The sequence below is a fragment of the Gopherus evgoodei genome, chromosome 7, assembly GCF_007399415.2.
Source record: "Gopherus evgoodei ecotype Sinaloan lineage chromosome 7, rGopEvg1_v1.p, whole genome shotgun sequence".
NCBI lineage: Eukaryota > Metazoa > Chordata > Testudines > Testudinidae > Gopherus > Gopherus evgoodei.
Genome location: NC_044328.1, coordinates 35255436 through 35278615, shown reverse-complemented (window position 1 = coordinate 35278615; position 23180 = coordinate 35255436). Strand labels below are relative to the sequence as shown.

The 23180-nt window shown below is 45.0% G+C and overlaps 1 protein-coding gene across 2 annotated transcripts; it reads left to right on the top strand.

Annotated features, from left to right (window-relative positions):
• The first annotated feature begins 731 nt into the window (after positions 1 to 731).
• On the top strand, positions 732 to 22629 carry LOC115655169 (interferon-induced protein with tetratricopeptide repeats 5-like). 2 transcript variants are annotated; one of them, XM_030570371.1, is made up of 2 exons: positions 732 to 763; positions 20290 to 22629. In XM_030570371.1, exons 1-2 carry the CDS (start codon positions 744 to 746, stop codon positions 21728 to 21730), a joined length of 1461 nt encoding a protein of 486 aa, XP_030426231.1. In that variant the 5' UTR covers positions 732 to 743; the 3' UTR covers positions 21731 to 22629. The 2 variants fall into 2 exon arrangements, with proteins under 2 accessions (XP_030426231.1, XP_030426232.1); XM_030570372.1 differs by lacking the exon at positions 732 to 763 and adding an exon at positions 11007 to 11131.
• The last annotated feature ends 551 nt before the right edge of the window (positions 22630 to 23180 follow it).

Here is a 23180-nt window from a genome sequence, read left to right as displayed (position 1 = left end):
TGGGTCAGCGCGCCGCTGCAGCAACTGGCAGCCCAGGGCGTCCCCTTGGGTCAGCGCGCCGCTGCGGCAGCCCAGGGCCCCTCTTGCATCAGTGCGCCGCCGCGGCAGCCGGCAGCTCGGGGGTCCCCTGGGTCAGTGCGCCGCCGTGGCAGCTGGAAGCCCAGGGCCCCCCTTGGGTGAGCACACCACCATGGCAGCCGACAGCCCAGGGGTCCCCTGGGTCAGGGCACTGCCTCGGCAGCCGGCAGCCCAGGCGCCCTCTTGGGTCAGGGCGCCGCCGCGGCAGCCGGCAGCCCGGGCGTCCCCTGGGTCAGGGCACCGCCGCGGCAGCCCAGGCGTCCCCTGGGTCAGTGCGCCGCCGTGGCAGCCGACAGCCCAGGACCCCCCCTGGGTCAGGGCACCGCCGCGGCAGCCCAGAGGTTTGGGCTGCCCGCGGCCCGCTGACCCAGGGGAATCCCTGGGCTGCAGGCAGAGGCTCAGAATCCCTCTCCCTCCCAGAGCAGGGGCTCCAGCCTGTGCCATTTTTCTCGTTGCCGGCAGGGGCGCCAGCGGCTGGGCAGAGATGCGCAGCTCTGCTTAGGGCACTGGTAGGAGCCCTGCAAGGGCAGCGTGACACCAGGGCTTCTGGAGGAAAGCGGGGGCTGTCCCCTGGCTCAGCCTCCACGTCAGCCCTAGCGAAGGGCATGGAGAAGAAAAGAGTCTCAGCTATGGTCTGGTGGAGTGGAGGAAGAAAGAGGACCCCGATGCTCATGCGTTGGGCAAGGTAAGCAAGTGCTTCTCCACAGCTTGGCCTCAGGTGCCTGTGCTCCTGCCCCCTTGGTCCTTAGGTGGTCCCTGCTGCTGCTCCCCTTGTGCCTGGATGGCTGGAGAAAACAGCAACCTGCAGAGCTGAGCTTCCCCAGTGCCCCCAGGCACCCATCTGACCCCAGCCCCCCACAGCCCTGACCCCCACTCCGAGCCCAGTCCCTCTGAGCTGAAACCCCCTCACCCCATCCCCCCTACAGCCCTGACCCCCAGCTCCGAGCCCAGTCCCTCTGAGCTTGAAACCCCCTGACCCCATCCTCCCCACAGCCCTGACCCCCAGCTCCGAGCCTAGTCCCTCTGAGCTGGAAACCCCTTCACCATCCCCCCCACAACCCTGACCCCCAGCTTCGAGCCCAGTCTCTCTGAGCCGGAAACCCCCGACCCCATCCTCCCCACAGCCCTGACCCCCAGCTGACAGATAGTGTCCCTAACACAGTTATTGCTCTTCGCATCCTCTTGACTCTCCCAGTTTCTGTGGCCAGTGGTGAGCGAAGCTTCTCAAAGCTCAAGTTGATAAAAACATACATGCAAACATCAATGTTGCAACAAAGACTTGTTGGGCTATCTACCTTGTCACTAGACATGACATTGCTCACAGCATTGACTTGGAGGAACTTGTTTCTAAATTTGCTAAACTTAAAGCGCGGAGACATACATTCTAAATTATAACATGTTACTCTGTGACCGTGTATTGTCTATAATGTATGTGATTTTTTTAGGGGTTGGGGGGCGCAAGATGGAAGTTTCGCCTAGGGCACAAAATATCCTTGCACCGGCCCTGCTGCGGACGGTCGGCTACTCCCGCGGCTGCGATGGACCTCCCACAGCTCCACCGAAGCCACGGACCAACGGACCCTCCACAGGAATGCCTGCGGCAGCTCCGCAGGAGCCGCGGGATCAGCGCGGGGGGCGGCGAAATGGCTGTGCACCTAGGGCGCGAGAAACCCTGGCGCCGGTCCTGGCGGGAGTGGAGCCTGCTGCAGGGACAGGGACGGTGATAACAACCGTGCCCCCACCACACCTGCCAAACTAATCCCCCCTCTACGTGGGCACGCCCCATCCCCTACCAACACACACATTGCATACGCCAATTCCAACCACTGCAACCCAACAGCCCCCACCTCACTGTCCCCCAACCCCATCCCACTGCAACTCAACAACCCCCTACACACACTGCATCCGCCAATCCCATCCTTGCAACCCCAACAACGCCCCCCGCTGTCCCCCAGTCGCATCCCACTGCAACCCAACAACCCCCCTACACACATTGCATCTGCCAATCCCATCCCTGCAACCCCAACAACACCCCCTGCTGTCCCCCAATCGCATCCTTCTGCAACCCACCCCCCCACCACACTATCCCCCAGTCCCATCCCACTGCAACCCAACAACCTCCCCACACACGCACACCATCCCCTAATCCCATCACACTGCAACCCACCATCACATGTCCCCCATCCCATCCCACTGCAGCCCAACAACCCCCACACACACACTGCATCTGCCAATCTCATCCCTCTGCCGCCCAGCAACCCCCCACACACACACACTGCATCCCCCAATCCCATCCCACTGCTAGTCACACACACACACTGTCCTCCAATCCAATCCTGTGCAGTCCAGCACCCCCACACACACACACTGTCCCCCAATCCCATCCCACTGCAGCCCAGCACCCACTCACACACACACTGCATCCCCCAATCCCACTTCAGCCCTGCAATACCCCTCCACACATGCAAAAAACATATTGTCTCCTAACACACCCCCAGAGCACTTCCCTCCAAACCAGGGCACCCCTCACATGCCAATCCTCCTTTGCCCAAGTTTACTATTTTATGGCACCCCAAAATACAATGGGCTCTTCCCAGAAAGACAGTCTTTGCCTAGCTTAGTTTAATTTAACACCATTTAAGGTGTGAAACAAGTGCAGATGACAAGCAGGGAAGTAATGATTTTTCATAGATTCCAAGGCCAGAAGGCACCACTGTGATCATCAAGCCTGACTGCATGTCTGACCAACAGACCTGTGTACCCTCCCCTGCTCTGGTATTATGTTGCCAAGACATCTCTCCCCCGACCCTCTGCCATTTTAAAGCTGATGGAGAGCCAGATTTTGCCCATTTGCTCCTGGGTTCCGAAGTATCAGCATGGCTGAAATGCTACTCCAGAAGGCCCACAACAGCATGCCTCACACAACCACCTGGAGCCATGCTGAGATGGATCTCATTGCCATCTAGGGTGACCAGATGTCCCAATTTTATAGGGACAGTCCCAATTTTTGGACCTTTTATTTATATAGGCTCCTATTATCCCCCACTCCCTGTCCCGATTTTTCACATTTACTGTCTGGTCACACTATTGCCATCTGGGGTGAAACGACAGTGCTAGAAGCTCTTGTAGCCAGCCTCTAGAATCTATTTGTGGACACTGCAAAGCAGATGTCCAGGATTCTGAGCAGTGCAAGATAATATTAAAACCAGGGAAGACGGGGTGGGGGGAAATCAGAGGACACATAACCTGTCCATTTTTTGAAGAACTGGACAGAATTTTGCACTAAACAACCACTCAATCCGGTGAGGTTGTTGAACCTGCTGCCCCCTAAGAGTCAAGGTCTCTTTGGGACTCAGGACCCTGAAGCCAGCCAAGTATAAAGCCAACCTGATTCCTGCAATGCAGCCCAAGTCCCAGCCAGAGGCAGATTCTCTAGAGCAGCATTTCTTGCATGTGGTCACCTGGGGTTTTTGTGCAGCCACAACAACCCTCTTCGGTGTTGATAGGGGGGCAAAACATTGGCCCCTCCCCCTCCTGGATGTGCTGCTCTGCACTGCCTCCAGGCACATTGCCCTGGCCTCCAGCCACGGGGCTTCGGGCTCCAGCCCCTGGTTCCAGCCATGCAGTGGCAGGTGCTGGCCGCTGACTCCACTTCAGGACTCTGGCTGTGCAGCAGGAGGCACTGGCCCCACGCCCCAGCCCCAGTCGCACAGCAGTTTCCTCTGACCATGGGGATTTGGGCACCAATCCTTAGTTCCAGCCATGTGGCCCTAGCCTCCAACTGCAGGGATTCAGGTGCCAACGCCCAACTTCGGCCGTGCAGCCCCAGCCCCTGGTGCTGATCCTCAGCTGCAAGGCAGTGGGGGCCGACCCCTGGCCTTGCAGCAGCAAGTGCCAGCAGGTGCTGATCCCCAGCTCTGGCCATGCAGCCCCAGGCTCCAGCATCCAGCTCCAGGCTCTGGCCACATGAGGTGGGCACTGGGCCCAAGTACCAACCCATAGCTCTAGCCATGTGGCAGCAGGCTCCAACACCCAGCTCCGGCCGCACAACATGTGCCCCTAGCTCCAGACTCTGGCCAAGGGCACTGACCCCCAGCCCTGGCTGCAGACAGAAACACCTTCCTTTCAACCGGCCAAATGCACGCTCCACTACCATTCTCCTACTGAGGGAGGTAGTTAAAAAGTTTCTTCCTTTTGTCCAAGTAGCCTGTGAATGTCTTCGTTATTCAGGGAAGCAGAGGATAACCCAGGTCTCCCAGGATAACTGGAGCAACCTCCACACCATTAATGTCCATAGTAATTCTGGGGACAAATGGTCCTTTCTCCATTAATGTAGATAGAGCTGAGTTCCATCAGGACACATGTGGCCACCAAGTAAAAGTGATATCAGGCCATAATGCCTACAGACAGTCATGGCCAAGTCCCTTGTTTATTCTCCAGAGACATTGCAGCACATGTTGATGTATCTCCAGCACTACCAGGTAGAGATCAGATATTGTCCACAATGATTACTAGTGTTAGCTGACACCCTGAGCAGGACATAGAAACCCAGTATCAGTGAGTTGGAGAAAGGAGAAGAAGATATACACCATCACGTTAATGGATTCAGTCTCCCAGTTTCAGCAGTGAAGCTGTTGAAAATCAGAGAGGCTATGGAAAAGGACATCCAACAACAGGTAGTCAAGGTAGTGATACCAGCAGAGAGGCCAAAAGACAGAAAAGTCAAGTACTGGTAGGAGCAGAAAAGGTGGCAGTTATCTAATGTATTGTTGCAAAACTGATCATGTTTGTTGTGAAGGTTTATATTTTGTTTTTATTCACCAGGATTATTTAAGGGTATTATTTGTTAGTATTGCCATTTCGTTTGTGCAAAAATCTGTATAACTGCACTCTTACTGCACTGAAGAAAGGTGTACCAAATCCCCAACCTACAGTAAAAAACACTGTCTATACAATACAAAGTTTCCCATCTCTGGCCTTTGTCACTGAGTATCATGTTTTCTTTAGAATGACCTAGTTGGTAAAAAAATATTGCTCAATGTATCATTGGACTTCGGCTTTGCTGCCAAGTTAACTGGAGGAAATATAGTGTCTCCTCCCTTATTGGTTCAGGAGCTGAATCCAGGTTACAAGTGTCACAATTGCTGCTGATAAACATGGTCATTAAATTGGTAGAACTAGTGGCTGCTAAACCACACTAATTGGAAGCACAAGATAGGACTTTAAAAAAGTTAAAAAAACAAAAGCTATAGATAAATGATCCTGACAGGTTGAATATTTTATTGGACTGATTCAAAATATGGAAAAGAATGTGACCTACATTTCAGGTAGGTATCTCTGAGCAGATGATGCCATGGGAAAAATTCATTGTCAGCAGATATACGTTTCGGCTCTCAAATACAATACAGATGTAAGCTTTATCTTGCAAATGTTTAGAGGTCTTCGAAATGTCACCTGAATATGGTAGAAGAGGAAAGAGCAGAGATTTTTGCTACACACACAAGTGAGAAGATTAGTCAGGAAGCAAACCCTCCTGGCTAAAATACCAACTATATGAATATCATCTTTCTTGTTCTCATCCCCTTTTCCTCTCTTCTCCCTTTTCTGCCATTTCCTTTCTTCTTTAAAAAAAAATGTGTTGCTGAGTGCTTTGGTGTTTAAAATTTGCCTTCTGGTGCTACTTTCTCCAGACTTCTTGTGCTCACTTCTCTCTCAGTCCCAGTAAGAACTCGCTCTTACTGCCAGGTTGCTCCAGATGCAGCTGTTTCAAAAGTCAATACATCACTGTGCAGCAAGTGTTGTGGACATGCCATAGGAGGGCTTTCAAAATCCTTCTCCTTCCTTTATTTGATCTGTTTTATTCATATCTGCTGTGCCCATCACTGTTACATCTAGGCACATATCTGGGCATAAATTTACCTAAATGTAGGTGTTGACATAAGTTGCTGTATTTCAGATGGAAAACTCCTTAATTCCCCCATCCCCATACAAATACGCTTGAGGGAACACAGTTCACCATTCTGCTTGACACACGTACTCTGGTACCATAAATAGGAAGTTAAATAAGTGCCAAAGTCATCATACCTGCATGATGGAGATCTCATTAGATAAAGATCCCAGCCAAAGCACTCAACAGTTTACCTGATAAATAGGTATGACTTGGAGCCAACCTTTTTCACCGCTGATAAAAAGGGACTTTGTGAATACAATGTAGACTAAATGCCAAGCAACAACGTAATACAAGGAAATAAATAACTGACATATTTGGTGAGGTCATAAACCACAAGCACGAAGTCCACAGTTGACTGTGGTATCAGGTGAATCTCTCCAAGTATTCTCTCCACTATTACTGTTTCCCTGTATTTAAATTTCTTATCATACCTGGATCCATTCAGACCTCTACTCTCCCCCTTCATTCTCATCCTACTGCTTCTTCTCTCTGTCTATCAAATGCCTAATTGCTGTGGGCTTCCACAGTACTGTCCATGACTGCTGTGGTAAAATGTTTAGGTAAAAAACTATCTGGATTTTTTTAAACTCAGATTAATCTTTTGAAATAAAAAACAAAAGTCATGTTTAATTATATGGATAATCCTTGCAGAAACCTCTGGCAATACAGTTCCAGCTTAAACTGGCATTCTTTCCTCAGGATTCAGAGCCTGATTTGTAACTAAGCCTATAGTTGGTACTATATTTTGGTCCGTTTCCTTGGTCCACTTTATGCAGAGGCCAGCACAGGGTGAATTCCACCCCTAGTCCTTTGTACCATTCCACAGAATGGTCCTTTGAATGATTTCCAGTTTTTGACAGTCTTCTGACTATCGTACACTCACTTTTAGCAAGGTTACTTTGCATGACAACTCAGGACAGACCCAATGTTCTTCAAATATCAAAATCCCCAAACTGGAAACCACAGGATACTTTATATTTATCTGGCAAGTACTAAGAGACAATGCCCTTAAGTAACCCAGGTAAATAAAAAGCAAAATATGCACCTTCACAGCAAGCAATGAACAGCATCAGCTTTGCAAATTAGACATTGGCTAATTGCCACCCTTTTCTTTCAACCCTCTGCCTCTGTAGAAAGAAATCTGAATTCTTGATAAGTTCACAACATGGGACCACAAAGTCTTACAATAGAACCTTCCTAAAATACCCAACACTTCTGAACCTATTCCAGCTGTTACGTTGTTACCAGTTAGATTACTTTGATTAAGATAATGAGTAGATATTTTCTCTAAAAACTCTTCCAGTCCCATCTGCATCTTTTTCGCAGGCTTTCCTATACACCATTTAAAACTTCTTGAAATGGGGGACGCTGATACTGATCTATGCTGGAGATGGAAAAGCTCACAAGGTACAATTTGCCTAAATGACTTGGAGCCTGTCCCTTCCTAAAAATACTCTGGGTACATATGAGTAAATTCCTCCAGTATGAGTTTTGGAGGGACATTGTCAAATGTTTAAAAAAATAAAAAACATTTATTTTATTTTACAAATGATGTGAATGAAAATCTTCGATTGTAAAACTGAAAGGACACTGAAATTGAAGAATAAGTTATATGGTGCCTAGCAAAAACTGCAGGAAATCTTACTGAAAGCGGTTGCCACTTGCTCCTCATTTGTAGATGATGATCAGATATGAGTGTATCTCCTTCGTCTCCCTCCCTCCCCCCCCCCACAAACACAACACAGAATCTTCTGACTCTTGATTTACTTTTCATCTGTAATGCTGTTTGTTTGTGATTTGCATTCAATTCAGTTTGGACAATGAAAACAAATGAGTCGTTTTTGCTGGGTTTTTATCACTAGCAAAAAACTGCAGAACAATTTTGACCCATCTTTAAATACACATCTGTACTGTCTGATACTACTGTGTAATCCTGCCTACCTAAGAGCTTTATACTGGCACTCATTGCCACAGTTTCTGAGTACCATCCGGGTTAGCCGACTAGAATACTAAGGTTCTTAGTGGACTTCACTGAGCCTTCAGTTCTTCTCCCTTTCCTGGTGCATTCTTTTTGTCGGAAAAGAGAAGATAGTTGATATAAATGTCATTCTGCTTATGGTGGTAAAGCTTTATCAAAGAGGCAGGTACTGTAACATGCATCAAAGGCCGAAGAACTACATTATATTCTAGACTGCAAGCTCTTTGGGGCAAGGTTCATCTTTTCATTACTGTATGCATGTACAGTATACACAGGGACCGTCTTTACTGTACAGACAAACACATTTAATGTCTATGCAGTGCCTAGCACAATGGGACCTCCAATCCCTGTTTGGGGCTTATAGGCAATATTGCAATATAAATGACAACATTGTATCAAGAAATAGTATGTGAACACATTTAAAGCCTAGCATCTAGTATTTAAAGACAGTAAAAATCAATAAAAATCAAACCCTATTCACTAGCAGTAACCATTCCAATGAAAGGCTTACATCCCCCCTCTTCTCCTGCCAAGTCAAGATCACTGCCTACGCTAGGGCACAAAATGGGGGATTTCTTCCTCTGTGCAATCATTCCTCCTCTCCACCTTGTCCCAGACCTAATGGCAGCCCCTGCATGGATGTTGGGGTTCCACACATGGAGAGAGAGTGGGAAGGTACCAGGGAGAGACAACAGACAAGCATTCTCCCACACACACATCCTGGTCCCAAACAAGCCACTGGGAGTTCTTCATATGCATTAATACTGACAGAGCCTCCTCTGCAGATTGGAACCCCCTCTGGGGATTGTGGGAGCAGTGGCCAATGCAGGAGGCCTTGGCAGCACAACTCCAGTGGATATCTGCTGCTGGGGAAGGGAGGGGTGGGGCAGCATGTCCTGGAGGTAATTCATGGTATGTCTACACTGCAGGGGAGTGAGGCTGCCAGCCTGCCAGACAAACTTAAGCTAGAAGGGCTCGAGTAGCACGCTAATGATAGCAGTGTGGATGTTGCAGCTCTGGTGCAGACTCGAGCTAGCCACCCAAACTAGGAGAGGCCAAACTGCTGCCCAAGCTGTAACATCCACACTGCAGAACATCCACTATTTTTAGTGCACTAGCTTGAGCCCCCCAGCACAAATCTGTCACCATGGGCTGGGAGGCTTGATCCCAGCTACAATATTTAGACACTTAGAATATACACAATATACAGACACTTCAATGTATAGACATATAGGCACTTAGGACGGAAGAATCCCATGCACTGGTACAGACTAGGGACCGAGTGGCTAGGCAGCAGTTCTGCAGAAAAAGACCTAGGGGTTACAGTGGACGAGAAGCTGGATATGAGTCAACAGTGTGCCCTTGTTGCCAAGAAGACTAACGGCATTTCGGGCTGAATAAGTAGGAGCATTACCAGCAGATCAAGGAACGTGATCATTCCCCTCTATTTGGCATTGGTGAGGCCTCATATGGAGTACTATGTACAGTTTTGAGCCCCACACTTCAAGAAGGATGTGGAAAAATTGGAAAGAGTCCAGCGGAGGGCAATAAAAATGATTAGGTGTCTGGAGCACATGACTTATGAGGAGACATTGAGGGAACTGGGATTATTTAGTCTGCAAAAGAGAAGAATGACGGGGGGGATTTGATAGCTGCTTTCAACTACCTGAAAGGGGATTCCAAAGAGGATGGATCTAGACTGTTCTCAGTGGTAGCAGATGACAGAACAAGGAGTAATGGTCTCAAGTTGCAGTGGGGGAGGTTTAGGTTGGATATTAGGAAAACTTTTTCACTAGGAAGGTGGTGAAGCACTGGAATGGGTTACCTAGGGAGGTGGTGGAATCTCCTTCCTTAGAGGTTTTTAAGGTCAGGCTTGACAAAGCCCTGGCTGGGATGATTTAGTTGGGGATTGGTCCTGCTTTGTGAAAGGGGTTGCACTAGATGACCTCCTGAGGTCTCTTACAACTCTGACATTCTATGATTCTATGACATGCTCCAGCCGCACACCCCACTCCCAAAGGGCACATGGTCTTCCTGCAGATGGCCTCAGCCTCCTGCAGATCTCTGATTGCCTAGTCTGTGACAAGCAAAGCTTTCATTTTCTTCCTCATGGTAATGACCTAGAGGGAACACAAAAATCACACCATTTCCTGTGCCACCTGAACTGGTTAGTCCTGCATGTGGAGCAGGCTGGCTTCTTGTGTTTTAAATAATACAAATCTCACAGCACCCTGCATGGTTGTGCAGTAAAAATGCACAGGAAAGGCCCAGCTTTTGAAGGTATTTAGGCATTGCTCGGCTCAGCATTGCAAGGAGCAAAGTGACGTAGATGGCTAAGTCCCATTTTCAAAAGTGACATAGCCACCTAGAAGTCTAAGTCCCATTGACTTTCAATCACACTTAGACTCCTAAGTGTGGGATTCACAAATTTATGTAAGCACCTACCTCCCATTGAAATCAAAAGGCATTAAATACCTAAATATCTTTGTGAATCCTACCCTAAGTACCTCCGTCACCTGTGAAAATAGGACTTAACCACCTACATCACTTAGGACTTCCAACACTGAGCAGAGCAACACATAAATTCTTTTAAAATCTGAACCAAAGTGACTTGTCGAAAGTCACGGTTCAGTGGAAGAACCAGGGGTAGAAACTGACTCCCAGTCTCTCCACTGAGCCATGTTTCTGTTCAATCCACTAGCCACAAATCTTTCCTCTATTTCCACAAATCTTTATATTTTAAACAAAGGGGAGCCTTAAATTCTTTTGTGTTAGGAAGGTCTGCCTGAGCACTCTGGGCTATTATTGCCTTAGTCTCTGCAGAACAGTTAAATCAATGGCATAAAGCCAAATGCAAACGGAACAGATCCAAGTCCCTTAAGTTTCAGTTTCCCTGGCAGCAGCTAGTTCAGCTTTTCTGTTGTGTGTTCAGAGGGCTGTGCATAGCTTTCACTTTCTAGTTTCCATTTATTTCAGGAAACTGCTGAGGAACAGCCCATGTCACATGATGCTGGAATACATATAAAATAGAATAGAGGAACAGCAGCCAGCCTCAACATCCCAGGTTAGTAAGAAAAGAGGCCAAGCTGCATTACAACAGCAGATCAGCAAAGCAAAGCCATGAGGTAAGTAAACAATAGCAACTCTGAACTGTTCCTATTACATAGAAATGTAGAGCTGGAAAGGACCTTAAGAGGTTGGCCAGCCATCTAGTCCAGTGGTTCTCAACTAGGCGTACGTGTACCTCTGGGGGTTCACAGAGGTCTTCCCAGGGCACATCAACTCATCTAGGTATTTGCCTAGTTTTACAACAGGCTACATAAAAAGCACTAGTGAGGTCATTACAAACTAAAATTTCATACAATGAATTATTTATATGGCACTATACACCATACACTTAAATATAAGTACAATATTTATTTATTTTATAATTATATGTATATAATTATATACATGTATTATAATTTCATATATATCAGTTAAAATGAGAAGTAAACAATTTTTCAGTAAGTTTGCTGTGACACTTGTATTTTTATGTCTGATTTTGTAAGCAAGTAGTTTTTAAGTGATGTGAAACTTGGGGTACACAAGACAAATCAGACTCCTGAAAGGGGTAGTCACTGTTCTAGTCCATCCCCATGTGCTGAGGATTTGTGGTTTTCTTTCATATGAAAATTCTAAACTATAATTTACTTGAGTTTAAGTAGTTAAGCAGATACGGTACCAAATGTAAGTAATTGTTTTATGTGTTAATTAAAATGAGGACTAGATTAAAGTGATGATATTGTTAGAAATTTAATTCTGTCAGTTCCAGATGTTCAAGCCTCAAACCTCTCTCCATTTTCATGGGTGGAATTTACACCAACAAAGCTTGTGCCCACAATGCACTGTTGCTACAAGTACTGTATGGTCAAGTGGGTGGCTAAATAGATGATTTGTGCTCTCAAATCAGAAAACTAACGTTCTAATTATTACTATTTCGGGTGGAACCAGAAAATGTGAGTACAATTTTTGTGCTGCAAACTGATACCACAGAAAAGGAGACCAACTTCTGGATATCTGTGGGGGGACTGGGGGGGTTAGGGAGCTTTTTTCACTAATATTTTAAAGGAGCAAACTCCAGACTTATGATGATTCTGAAAGTAACATCATTTAATGCTTCTGAGCTGAAGCTAAAAGATGTTTAACCTGCTGCAACCCCGTGCCTTACTGGGTCAGAACTGAGGATTCCAAATTCAGGACAAACTGCTGAGAAATAGGGGAAACACAACCCTAAACTGGTGGTTATTCTTTTATAAGATATACCAAACCAGCCACAAAAGTAAACTCCTGTTTCCCCACACTGGCTAACAAGAAAACATAAAGGCAGTTTCCTCAGGCTTTCCAGTTCTTATATCACCATCAAAAACAGATGCATGGTTCTTTACAACCAGTCTCATCAAATAACAGGTTCTTCTGATCCCAAAGGACCAGCCACATACCCAGGTCAATACATAACTTAGATCTTACCCCAAATCACACTGATGCCAATCCTTTAGTATCTAAAATCTAAAGGTTTATTTATAGAAAAGAAAGAAAGAAAGAAAGAAAGAAAGAAAGAAAGAAAGAAAGAAAGAAAGATGAGAGTTAAAATTGGGTTAAAGGAATCAATTACATACAGTAATGGCAAAAAGAACAGGAGTACTTGTGGCACTTTAGAGACTGACAAAGTTATTTGAGCATAAGCTTTCATGGGCTGTAGCCCACTTCATCAGGTGCATAGAATGGAACATACAGTAAGAAGATATATATGCATACAGAGAACATGAAAAGGTGGAAGTTGCCATACCAACTGTAAGAGGCTAATTAATTCAGATGAGCTATTATCAGCAGCAGAAAAAGAACTTTTGTAGTGATAATCAAGATAGCCCATTTCAGACAATTAACAAGAAGGTGTGAGACTACTTAACATGGGGAAATGGATTCAATATGTGTAATGACCCAGTCACTCCCAGTCTCTATTCAAACCCAAGTTAATGATATCTAGTTTGCATATTAATTCAAGCAGAGCAGTTTCCCATTGGGGTATGTTTTTGAAGCTTTTCTGTTGCAAAATTGCCACCTTTAAGTCTGTTACTGAGTGACCAGAGAGGTTGAAGTGTTCTCCTACTGGTTTTTGAATGTTATGATTCTTGATGTCAGATTTGTGTCCATTTATTCTTTTGCATAGAGACTGTCCAGTTTGGCCAATGTACATGGCAGAGGGGCATTGTTGGCACATGATGGCATATATCACATTGGTAGATGTGCAGGTGAATGAGCCCCAGTGGCGTGGCTAATGTGATTAGGTCCTATGATGGTGTCATTTGAATAAATATGTGGACAGAATTAGCATCGGGCTTTGTTGCAAGGGTAAGTTCCTGGGTTAGTGTTTTTGTTGTTTTCTAGAAGATCACCAATGGATTGTAGTTTCCTCAGGAAGTCAGTGGTGTCTCAAAGATAGCTGGGAGTGCTGGTAGCATAGACCTGAGGAGAGAGTCCACATAGCCAGAAAATTCTGCTGTTAGGGTGTCAATGCCTGAGATGATGGAGTGTCCAGGAATTCCAAGTTTATGGATCTTGGGTAGCAAAGAGAATACCCCTGGTCAGGGTTCTAGGCACGTGTCTGTACAGCTCTGTTCCTGTGCTTTTTCAGGGAGTTTCTTGAGCAGATGGTGTAGTTTCTTTTGGTAATCATCAGTGGGAGCAGAGGATAATGGCCTGTAGAATGTGGAGTTAGAGAGCTGCCTAGCAGCCTCTTGTTCATATTTCAACTTATTCATGATGACGATAGCACCTCCTTTCTCAGCCTTTTTGATTATGATGTCAGAGTTGTTCCTGAGGCTGTTGATGGCATCGTGTTCAACACAGCTGAGGTTATGGGGCAAGTGATGCTGCTTTTCCACAATTTCAGCCCATGCACGTCGACGGAAGCAATCTATGTAGAAGTCCAGTCTGTTGTTTTGACCTTCAGGAGGAGTCCATGCAGAATCCTTCTTTTTGTAGTGAATAAACTGCTGGCCTAAGTCAAGTCTCTGGAGTACATCCACAGCTTGGATGGGTCATTCAGTCCTTTGTTCAGAGCTTCAGTTTGTAGCAAGTTTCCTCCAGAGGTAAGAAGCAGGACTGAAGACAAAATGGAGGTGTTTCCAGGGCCTTTTATAGCTTTTGCCAAGTGGAGGGCATGCCATTGTTCTTACTGTTGAAAATCACAGCAACAAGATGGAAGTTTGGAGTCACCTGGGCAAGTCATATGTTCATGCCCAATTTCCCTCAGTCATTGCAGGAAGCCACTACCTACACTCCAGACAGCATGTTAACATGACAATCCACTCAGTGTAGGTGGGTGTCTCCCATGGTCCATTGTTAAACAACTATTTCTCCAAGATATGCTGGGCATTACCTTGTGGGCGTTACTCCAGGAGCAAACATTTGAAATCCAAGTATAAAGCCAATACTTATTGTGATGGGTTGCATCACAGAAACCCCCTTGGGAACTGCCAACTGATGTGCCAAGACTACTTCTGCCCCTGCTTTCCCTGCCAGCTTGGGACTCCAGCACCCTATCTTGTTGAGCCAGACACTCCCGTCTTCTCCAACACAGACTCAGGGTCTGAACCGTGTCCCCTAACAGCTGTAGGCTTAAATTGAAAGCAGCTTTCAGAAGTGTTTCTGTCTTTAACACTCAGATGCTCAACTCCCAATGGGGTCTAAACCCCAAATAAATCCATTTTATCCTGTATAAAGCTTATACAGGATAAACTCAAATTGTTCGCCCTCTAGAACACTGATAGAGAGATATACACAGCTGTTTGCCCCCCTTTCCCCCACCTCCGGGTATTAATACATTCTCTGGGTTAATTAATAAGTAAAAAGTGATTTTATTAAATACAGAAAGTAGTATTTAAGTGGTTCCAAGTAGTAGCAGACAGAACAAAGTGAATTACCAAGCAAAATAAAATAGAACATGCAAGTCTAAGCCTAGTTCAGTAATAAAACTGAATACAGATAAAATCTCACCCTCAGAGATGTTTCAATAAATTTATTTCACAAACTGGATGCATTCCTAGTCTGGGCACAATCCTTTCCCCTGGTACAGCCCTTGTTCCAGCTCAGGTAGTAGGTAGGGGATTTCTCATGATGGCCCCCCATTTGTTCTGTTCCACCCACTTATATATCTTTTGCATAAGGTGGGAATCCTTTGTCCCTCTGGGTTCCCACCCCTCCTTCTCAATGGAGAAACACCAAGTTAAAGATGGATTCCAGTTCAGGTGACATGATCACATGTCACTTTAAGACCCCAAGCCTTCATTCCTCCCAGCCTGACTCACAGGAAGGCCTGCCTGCCAACAGAGCCATCCACAGTCAATTGTCTTGGTTGATGGGAGCCATCAAGAGTCCAAACCACCATTAATGCTCACACTTTGCATAATTACAATAGGCCCTCAGAGTTATATTTCATATTTCTAGTTTCAGATACAAGAGTGATACATTTATATAAATAGGATGACCACACTCAGTAGATTATAAGCTTTGTAATGATATGTTACAAGAGACCTTTTGCATGAAGCATATTTTAGTTAAATTATATTCACACTCATCAGCATACTTTCATAAAAATATATAGAGTGCAATGTCACACTTATAACTTCAAATACAAAAATGATACATGCATAAAGAGAGCATAATCACAACCAGCAAGTCATAATCTTTTCATAGCCACCTCACTTGACAACCTTTGTACACTATTTGCTGCAAATATATAACAGTGATTGCAACAATGCTCTATATGGACATATTTTAATCAGATAATGTCACACCTGCACTACAACTCCACCTGTCCACATTATTTATTTCTCTACTGCTATTATACACATGAACGTTTCTGTTCTAGATACAGGCTGAACTAAGTACATGACTAGTCCCATTGACTTCAGTAGGACTATTCACATGCTTCTACTTAAGGATTTGCTTAGAGTGTCTTACTGAATCAAGGCCCAAGTGAGGCCCATTACAATATGATGGGGGCTAATTTAGCTACAGTGAGTCAGGAAAAAGATCTTGGAGTCATCGTGCACAGTTCTCTGAAGATGTCCACACAGTGTGCAGAGGCGGTGAAAAAAGCAAACAGGATGTTAGGAATCATTAAAAAGAGGATAGAGAATAAGACTGAGAATATATTATTGCCCTTATATAAATCCATGGTACGCCCACATCTCAAATACTGTGTACGGATGTGGTCTCCTCACCGCAAAAAAGATATTCTAGCACTAGAAAAGGTTCAGAAAAGGGCAACTAAAATGATTAGGGGTTTGGAGAGGGTCCCATATGAGGAAAGATTAAAGAGGCTAGGACTCTTCAGCTTTGAAAAGAAGAGACTAAGGGGGGATATGCTAGAGGTATATAAAATCATGAGTGATGTTGAGAAAGTGGATAAGGAAAAGTTATTTACTTATTCCCATAATACAAGAACTAGGGGTCACCAAATGAAATTAATAGGCAGCAGGTTTAAAACAAATAAAAGAAAGTTCTTCTTCACGCAGCGCACGGTCAACTTGTGGAACTCCTTACCTGAGGAGGTTGTGAAGGCTAGGACTATAACAGCGTTTAAAAGAGAACTGGATAAATTCATGATGGTTAAGTCCATAAATGGCTATTAGCCAGGATGGATAAAGAATGGTGTCCCTAGCTTCTGTTCGTCAGAGGATGGAGATGGATGGCAGGAGAGAGATCACTTGATCATTGCCTGTTAGCTTCACTTCCTCTGGGGCACCTGGCATTGGCCACTGTCGATAGATAGATACTGGGCTAGACTGGCCTTTGGTCTGACCCAGTACGGCCGTTCTTATGTTCTTATGAGAACAATTGTGTATGAAATGTCCATTCTCCTATTGGATTAATTTAATTGACACCACAGCTCCCTAACAGATGCATGATTATTTCAACATTTAGAGTCTCCTCTCCACTCAAAACTTGTCTTTTACCCAAAGAGGAAACATTTATGCTGATATCAATTAAAAACTTAAACTGTACAATATTACCACCTGATAGAAATGAGGAAGTCTTTGATGGTAGGGATATGCATTAATAGAATTACTATCACTCTCTCCTTCAGACCTCATTGTAGTATCCAAGTGTAAAACATTGAGACTAGAAAAAAATATTCAGGAACATTTTCTCCCAAGACCCCAGTGATCCAAATTGAATTCCACTCCATCCCCCTCCTCCACCCCAGCTCTAAGAGGCCTGCACAACTTGCGTCCCAGGGGCCGCATGTGGCCCGCATGGGCTCACTGTACAGCCCGCGGGGGGTGAGTAGGTGGGCTCACTGAGCGGCCCACGAGGGTGAGTAGGGAAGCAGAGGGTGGGAACGGGGGCTGAGGAGGCATGTGGGCGGGCAGTGGCAGGGGGGCAGATGAGCGGGTGGCGAGGGAGGGGAGCTGAGGAGGCGAGTGGTGAGTTGGTGGCTGACCTGTTCTACTGATCTCCCATCCCCTCTCCAAGGGTTACAGCTGTCTGGAGGTGCTGCCTTCCACGCCTTCCTGAGTCACACCTCATTCATTCAACAGGGCAATTGAATACAAAGTGTGGGGAAGATCTTATTCTACTTCTAGCAAAAAGACATTTTTCTTTTGCCTTAATTATACTACCTTAGGGGTCTGCTATAACGTATTACCAAGGTTCGATACCGCTGTTTCGGTGGGGCGGCACTAGGAAAGAAGGGTTTGGTTCAGTGGAGCGGGCGGAGCTGGAGGGGGCTGTTTTGGCAGCGCTGGAGGGGTTGTTTCCGTTGGCCGGGCGGCACTGGGAGGGGGTGTTGTGTTTCAGGAGGCTGGGGGGGGGGGTTCAGCAACGCTGGGGGAGGTTCGGTGGGCCAGGGGGGTTCAGCCCTCAGCTGTTTTCTTTGAAGTAATATGGCCCTCGCCGCTTTACAAGTTGTGCAGGCCTGCTCTAATAGTTCATTTCTGGCTCCTCTTCTCCTGACCTCCCCACAATTTGCTAATAGATCTCCACAACCCCATCTCATCTTTCCTTCCCCAATCCTCCAGTTATACCCCTTGCTCTCTCTCTCCAGCACCTTCAGAATGCTTGATTTTGCAATTGTGTGGCAGCACATACATTGGCACACAAGCTGCTAGATCTTCTGTGTTCCACCAAAGTTCTGCCAAGCAACAAATAAGTATTTAATTTAGGGCTCTATTTTGTTTAAGCTATACAAATATTTGTTTGTGGAGATGCAATTTTGTATCACCTGCAAAATTTACCACCTCACTGTTTACTGACTCCATGGGTGCTCTGGGGCTGGAGCACCCACAGGGAAAAAGTAGTGGATGCTCTGCACCCACTGACAGCCAAGCTCCCCTCCCCGCTCCTCCCGCCCCACCTGCACCTACTTCCCTGAGCGTGCCGGGTCCCTGCTCCTCCGCCTACCTCCCAGTGCTTGCCACTGCCACACAGCTGCTCCAGGAGGGAGGGGGAGGAGCGGGAACGTGGTGCACTCAGGGAAGGAGGCACAGAAGAGGTGGGGCTGGGGTGGGGATTTGGGGAAGGAGTCAGAACTAGGGCAAGGAGGGAGCAGAGTTGGGGCAGGGACTTTGGGGAAGGAGTTGGAATGAGGGCAGGCAGGGAGGGGAGGGGGCGGGGCAGGGGTGAAGGGCAGGGCTGATGGTAGAGGGGAATGAGCACCCACTGGCGCAAGTAGAAGTAGGTGCCTATGGTTTACCCCTTTTCCCAGATCATTGATGAATATGTTGAACAGTTCTGGTCCCTGTATAGACCCCTGGGGACACCACTGTTTACCTATCTCCATTCTGAAAAACTGACCATTTATTTCTACTTTTTGTTTCCTATCTTTTCACCAATTGCTGATTCATGAGAGGACCTTCCCTCTTATCCCATTACAGCTTACTTTGCTTAAGAGTCTTTGGTGATGGACCTCGTCAAAGACTTTCTGAAAATCTAAGTACACTATATCCACTGGATCACCCTTGATCACATGTTTATTGATCCCCCTCAAAGAATTAGACTGGTGTGGCATGATTTCCATTTATAAAAGTCATGTTGACTTTCTTGTAATAAATCATGTTTAGCTATATGTCTGCTAATTCTGTCCTTTACTATAGTTTCAACCAATTTGCCTGGTACGGAAGTTAGGCTTACTGGCCTGTAATTGCCGAGATCACCTCTGGAGCTTTTTAAAAAAATTAGCATCACATTAGCTATCCTCCAGTCATCTAGTCCTGAAGCTGATTTAAATAATAGGTTACATACCACAGTTAGTAGTTCTGCAATTTCACATTTGAGTTCCTTCAGAACTCTTGGGTGAATACCATCTGGTCCTGGTGACTTGTTTTTGTGTAATTCAATTTATTCTAAAACCTCCTCTAAACACACATCAGTCTGGGACAGTTCCTCAGATGTCACCTAAAAAGAATGGCTCAGGTTTGGGAGTCTCCCTCACATCCTCTGCATTGGTGAAGACAGATGTAAATAATTAATTTAGTATCTCTGCAATGGCCTTACCTTCCTTGAGTGCTCTATTAGCATCTCGATACAATAGTCCAGTGGCCCCACCGGTTGTTTAGCAGGCTTCCTGCTTCTGATGTTGACCTAGCATTATCAACTTTGGCTCTTGGGTCATCTTAACTATCTCTCACAGGGGTTGAAAAATTCACCCTAAGTGATGCAGGTAGGTTGACCTTAGTTTTAGGTGTAGACCAGGCCTGAATAACATCCTATCCCCAGACAAACAAATAAGTGGAAGTGTGCAGATCTGGTATAACATAGCCCAAATGAAGTACAAACCAATTTAGGCGTCCTGCCACCTTTCTATCCTTTAACTACACAGAACACTCTACTAGGGTAACATAATACACGATAATTTAAGTGTACAGAGTGAAAATGATCCAACATGGACAAGAAAAGTGAAGAGTTACTGTAGTTTACATGGGATCAGAGTAACAGAGACAATATGAATAACCAGTGGTGTTCAAATCTTCAGACCTATGAGCTCCATATCTTTGGTTTCTCAAAGTGTTGTTCTCTGATTAGTACTACTTGTGATGCACCCTCTTTCTGAAGCATCTGTAGAGGTGACATTATTGCTATCTCACTAGTTAAGACTGGCAACATTGTAAATTAAATACAGAGGTAAAGAAAAGCAAAATAAAAAAGATAGATAATTGTCCTCTGGGGTAAATAAAGTTTTAATTTGAATCTCTTCTTCTTCACAAAGGCTTAAACATGCTTCTTTTTTTCTCTCTAGCAATATTTCCAAAAATTCACTAAGAACTGTCTTGCTGCAACTTGAATGCCATTTTACATGGACTTTGCTGAAGGATGATGTTGATCTTGATAACTTAGAGGAAACAATTTGTGATCAGATTGAGTTTCTAACCACAAAATCCAAACTCAGTAATTATAATCTGCTAGCCTATGTGAAACACATGAGAGGCAACAGTGAGGAAGCTCTGGAAAGTCTACAAAAAGCTGAAGGAGAAGTTCAGACAAATCATGCAGATGAGGTTGACAGGAAAAGTCTTGTTACCTGGGGGAACTATGCTTGGGTCTATTACCATATGAACAAACTTCAAGAAGCTCAATCCTACATAGGCAAGGTAGAAAGCAGCTGCAAAAAGCTCTCAAGAGCATCTTGCTATAAGATTCATCTCCCTGAGATCTACTGTGAACAAGGGTGGGCACTATTAAAGTTTGGAATAAAATATTATGAAAGAGCAAAGAAATGCTTTGAAAAGGCTCTGGAAGAGGAACCCAACAATCCAGAATTTAATTCTGGCTATGCAATTGCCATATATCGCCTGGAAGATTTTCTTACAAAAGGCTCTTCTGGTGAGGACTCATCACTGGAACCTTTAAGGCGTGCAGTAAGACTGAATCCAAATGACACCTTTGTTATGGCCCTCCTTGCACTGAAACTTCAGGACATAGACCAAGTCAAAGAAGGAGAAAAGTACATCAAAGAAGCATTGCAAAAAACCCCAGATCTTCCCTATTTATTGCGATATGCTGCAAAGTTTTACAGAAGAAAAGGACTAGTGGAGAAATCACTGGGGTTTTTGAAAAAGGCATTAGAATTTACACCAACCTCTGGCTTCCTGCATCATCAGATAGGTCTTTGCTACAGAACACAGTTATTCAAAATGAAAAAAGCTACAAAATATCCACCTAGAGAGCAGATGGAGGAACTGATTCGATTTGGCATTTTTCATTTTAAAATGGTGGTGGAGCAAAAATCAAAGTTTATGTATGCCTATATTGACCTAGCAAGCATGTATGCAGAAGGAAATCAATATCAAGAAGCAGAAGACACCTTTCAAAAAGTATTTAAGATGGAGAAACTTACCTGTGAAGAGAAGCAACAACTCCACTACCGCTATGGACGCTTTCAGGAATATCACAAAAAGTCCGAATCTGAGGCCATTAATCATTACACAAAAGGGCTGAAGATTGAGAAAAACTCGCATGAAAGAAACCTGTGCAAAGATGCTCTGAAGAAATTAATAGAAAGGAGAATTCAGAGAGGCGCTGCAGATGCTAAAAATTTCAGTATTCTTGGACTTATTCACCAACTGAATGGGGAGAAGCCTCAAGCAATTGGGTGTTATGAGAAAGCCCTGGCATTGGAGCCTGATAATGAAGAATACTTATGCGCTCTCTGTGATATACAGCTTTCCAAAGAAATCTAAAGCTTCTAACACCTGGCAGAGAATCCATTTCTGTAACCACCCAATTTTTTCTTCAAAACTGTATATGATGAAAAGTTTGTCAACTTCCTGCATTATTTGTATGATAGCCTGAATTCCTCATCTAGGCAAAACTTGCACTGGAGTTTGGACATTACTTATTGGCATGTAGTGCAGAATTTGTAATCCTAGCAATTAATGAGCTCTTGTGTCCTCTCCCCCCTGCAAAATAACTGTGTTTATGTTGATAACAAAGAACACTTATTCTGAGTCCTTGCAGTGAAAAAGTATAACAGATGCAGAAGATGGTAGCACCACCTGCTGGTGATCATGTAAAACCTGGAAAATGTTTTCTAACTTGCATATTGCCAAGAGTATAACTGTGGAGAATGTATAATAGTTAATCTATCTTTTGGCTCAGTTAAAGATCTCTGTAAATATCTGTGTTTGTGTTCATTTTTGCTCTTAGATACATAGCTTCAACATGAATCATCAGAACATGCAGTACACTGGGAAAAGATGAGGGTTAAAATTTATGAAGAGTCTGTTAGTTCATACTATTTCAAGACATCAGATAACTGAATGCCTCCTCCTATAAGGGCAAGAAATAATGATATGAATAGGATACTACTGATGAGTTTTATAATTTTGGACAGGGTGGATTTATAGTGTTACTAGGATGCACACTTTGGAGCTATATTCAGAATTCAGTGTGGGTCATGGACTTTTGTGAGTTTGGGAGTCTGTAAGCTTTCATAATTGACTGTTTGCAGTAATTGTTTAACTAGAAAGAAAAGAGAGCCCTGCTTGTATCTTTTTTCCAATGAGAATCTTATAAACCGTGTACCATTTGCACTTTGCTGTATTTTTATAAATTATTAAACTTCATGGAGTCAATTAAATTTTGCTTTGGGAATCTGTCTGCAGACCAACCCTCACATCTGTACGTAAAAGCTACTAAAATGGCCATTTAAAGCATAGGAATAAAATTCTAATCAGCTGTTAAGGAGACAGATTTAAAGCCCACTTGATTTCCTGGACTGTCTGCAAAGCTAGTTTTAATAGTTTTGCACTGAACCATTGAACTGTGCATAGAGAGCATCTTTCTAGTTCAAGAACACCCCCCAATCTTGGGCACGTGCACATGGGTAGAGGGGTGAGAGGACATAAGGGGTACATGTAGAAGGAGGTGACAGAGCATAGGGCACAGGGGAAGAAGTTTGACAGGGCATGCGGGAGAGGATGACAGAGCACAGGGCCCAGGCACGTGGGGCAGAGGAACAAGGGAACACAGGGCACGGTGCTCATAGGGGAGGGTCTGACAGAACACTGCACCCAGGCACATGGGGAGGGGGTGACAGGGCAGAGCTGCATGAGAAAGGAAGTGACAAAACACAGGGGATGTGCACTAGGGAGAGAGGAGTGACAGAAGACAGGTTGTTTAAAAAAAAAA

Bases quoted from the DNA above. Each gene is read 5' to 3' on its own strand.
- LOC115655169 (XM_030570371.1), top strand. From the start codon at position 744: ATGCTCATGCGTTGGGCAAG. The intron at 764-20,289 runs GTAAGCAAGTGC...TTTTCTCTCTAG, and splicing joins ATGCTCATGCGTTGGGCAAG to CAATATTTCCAAAAATTCAC.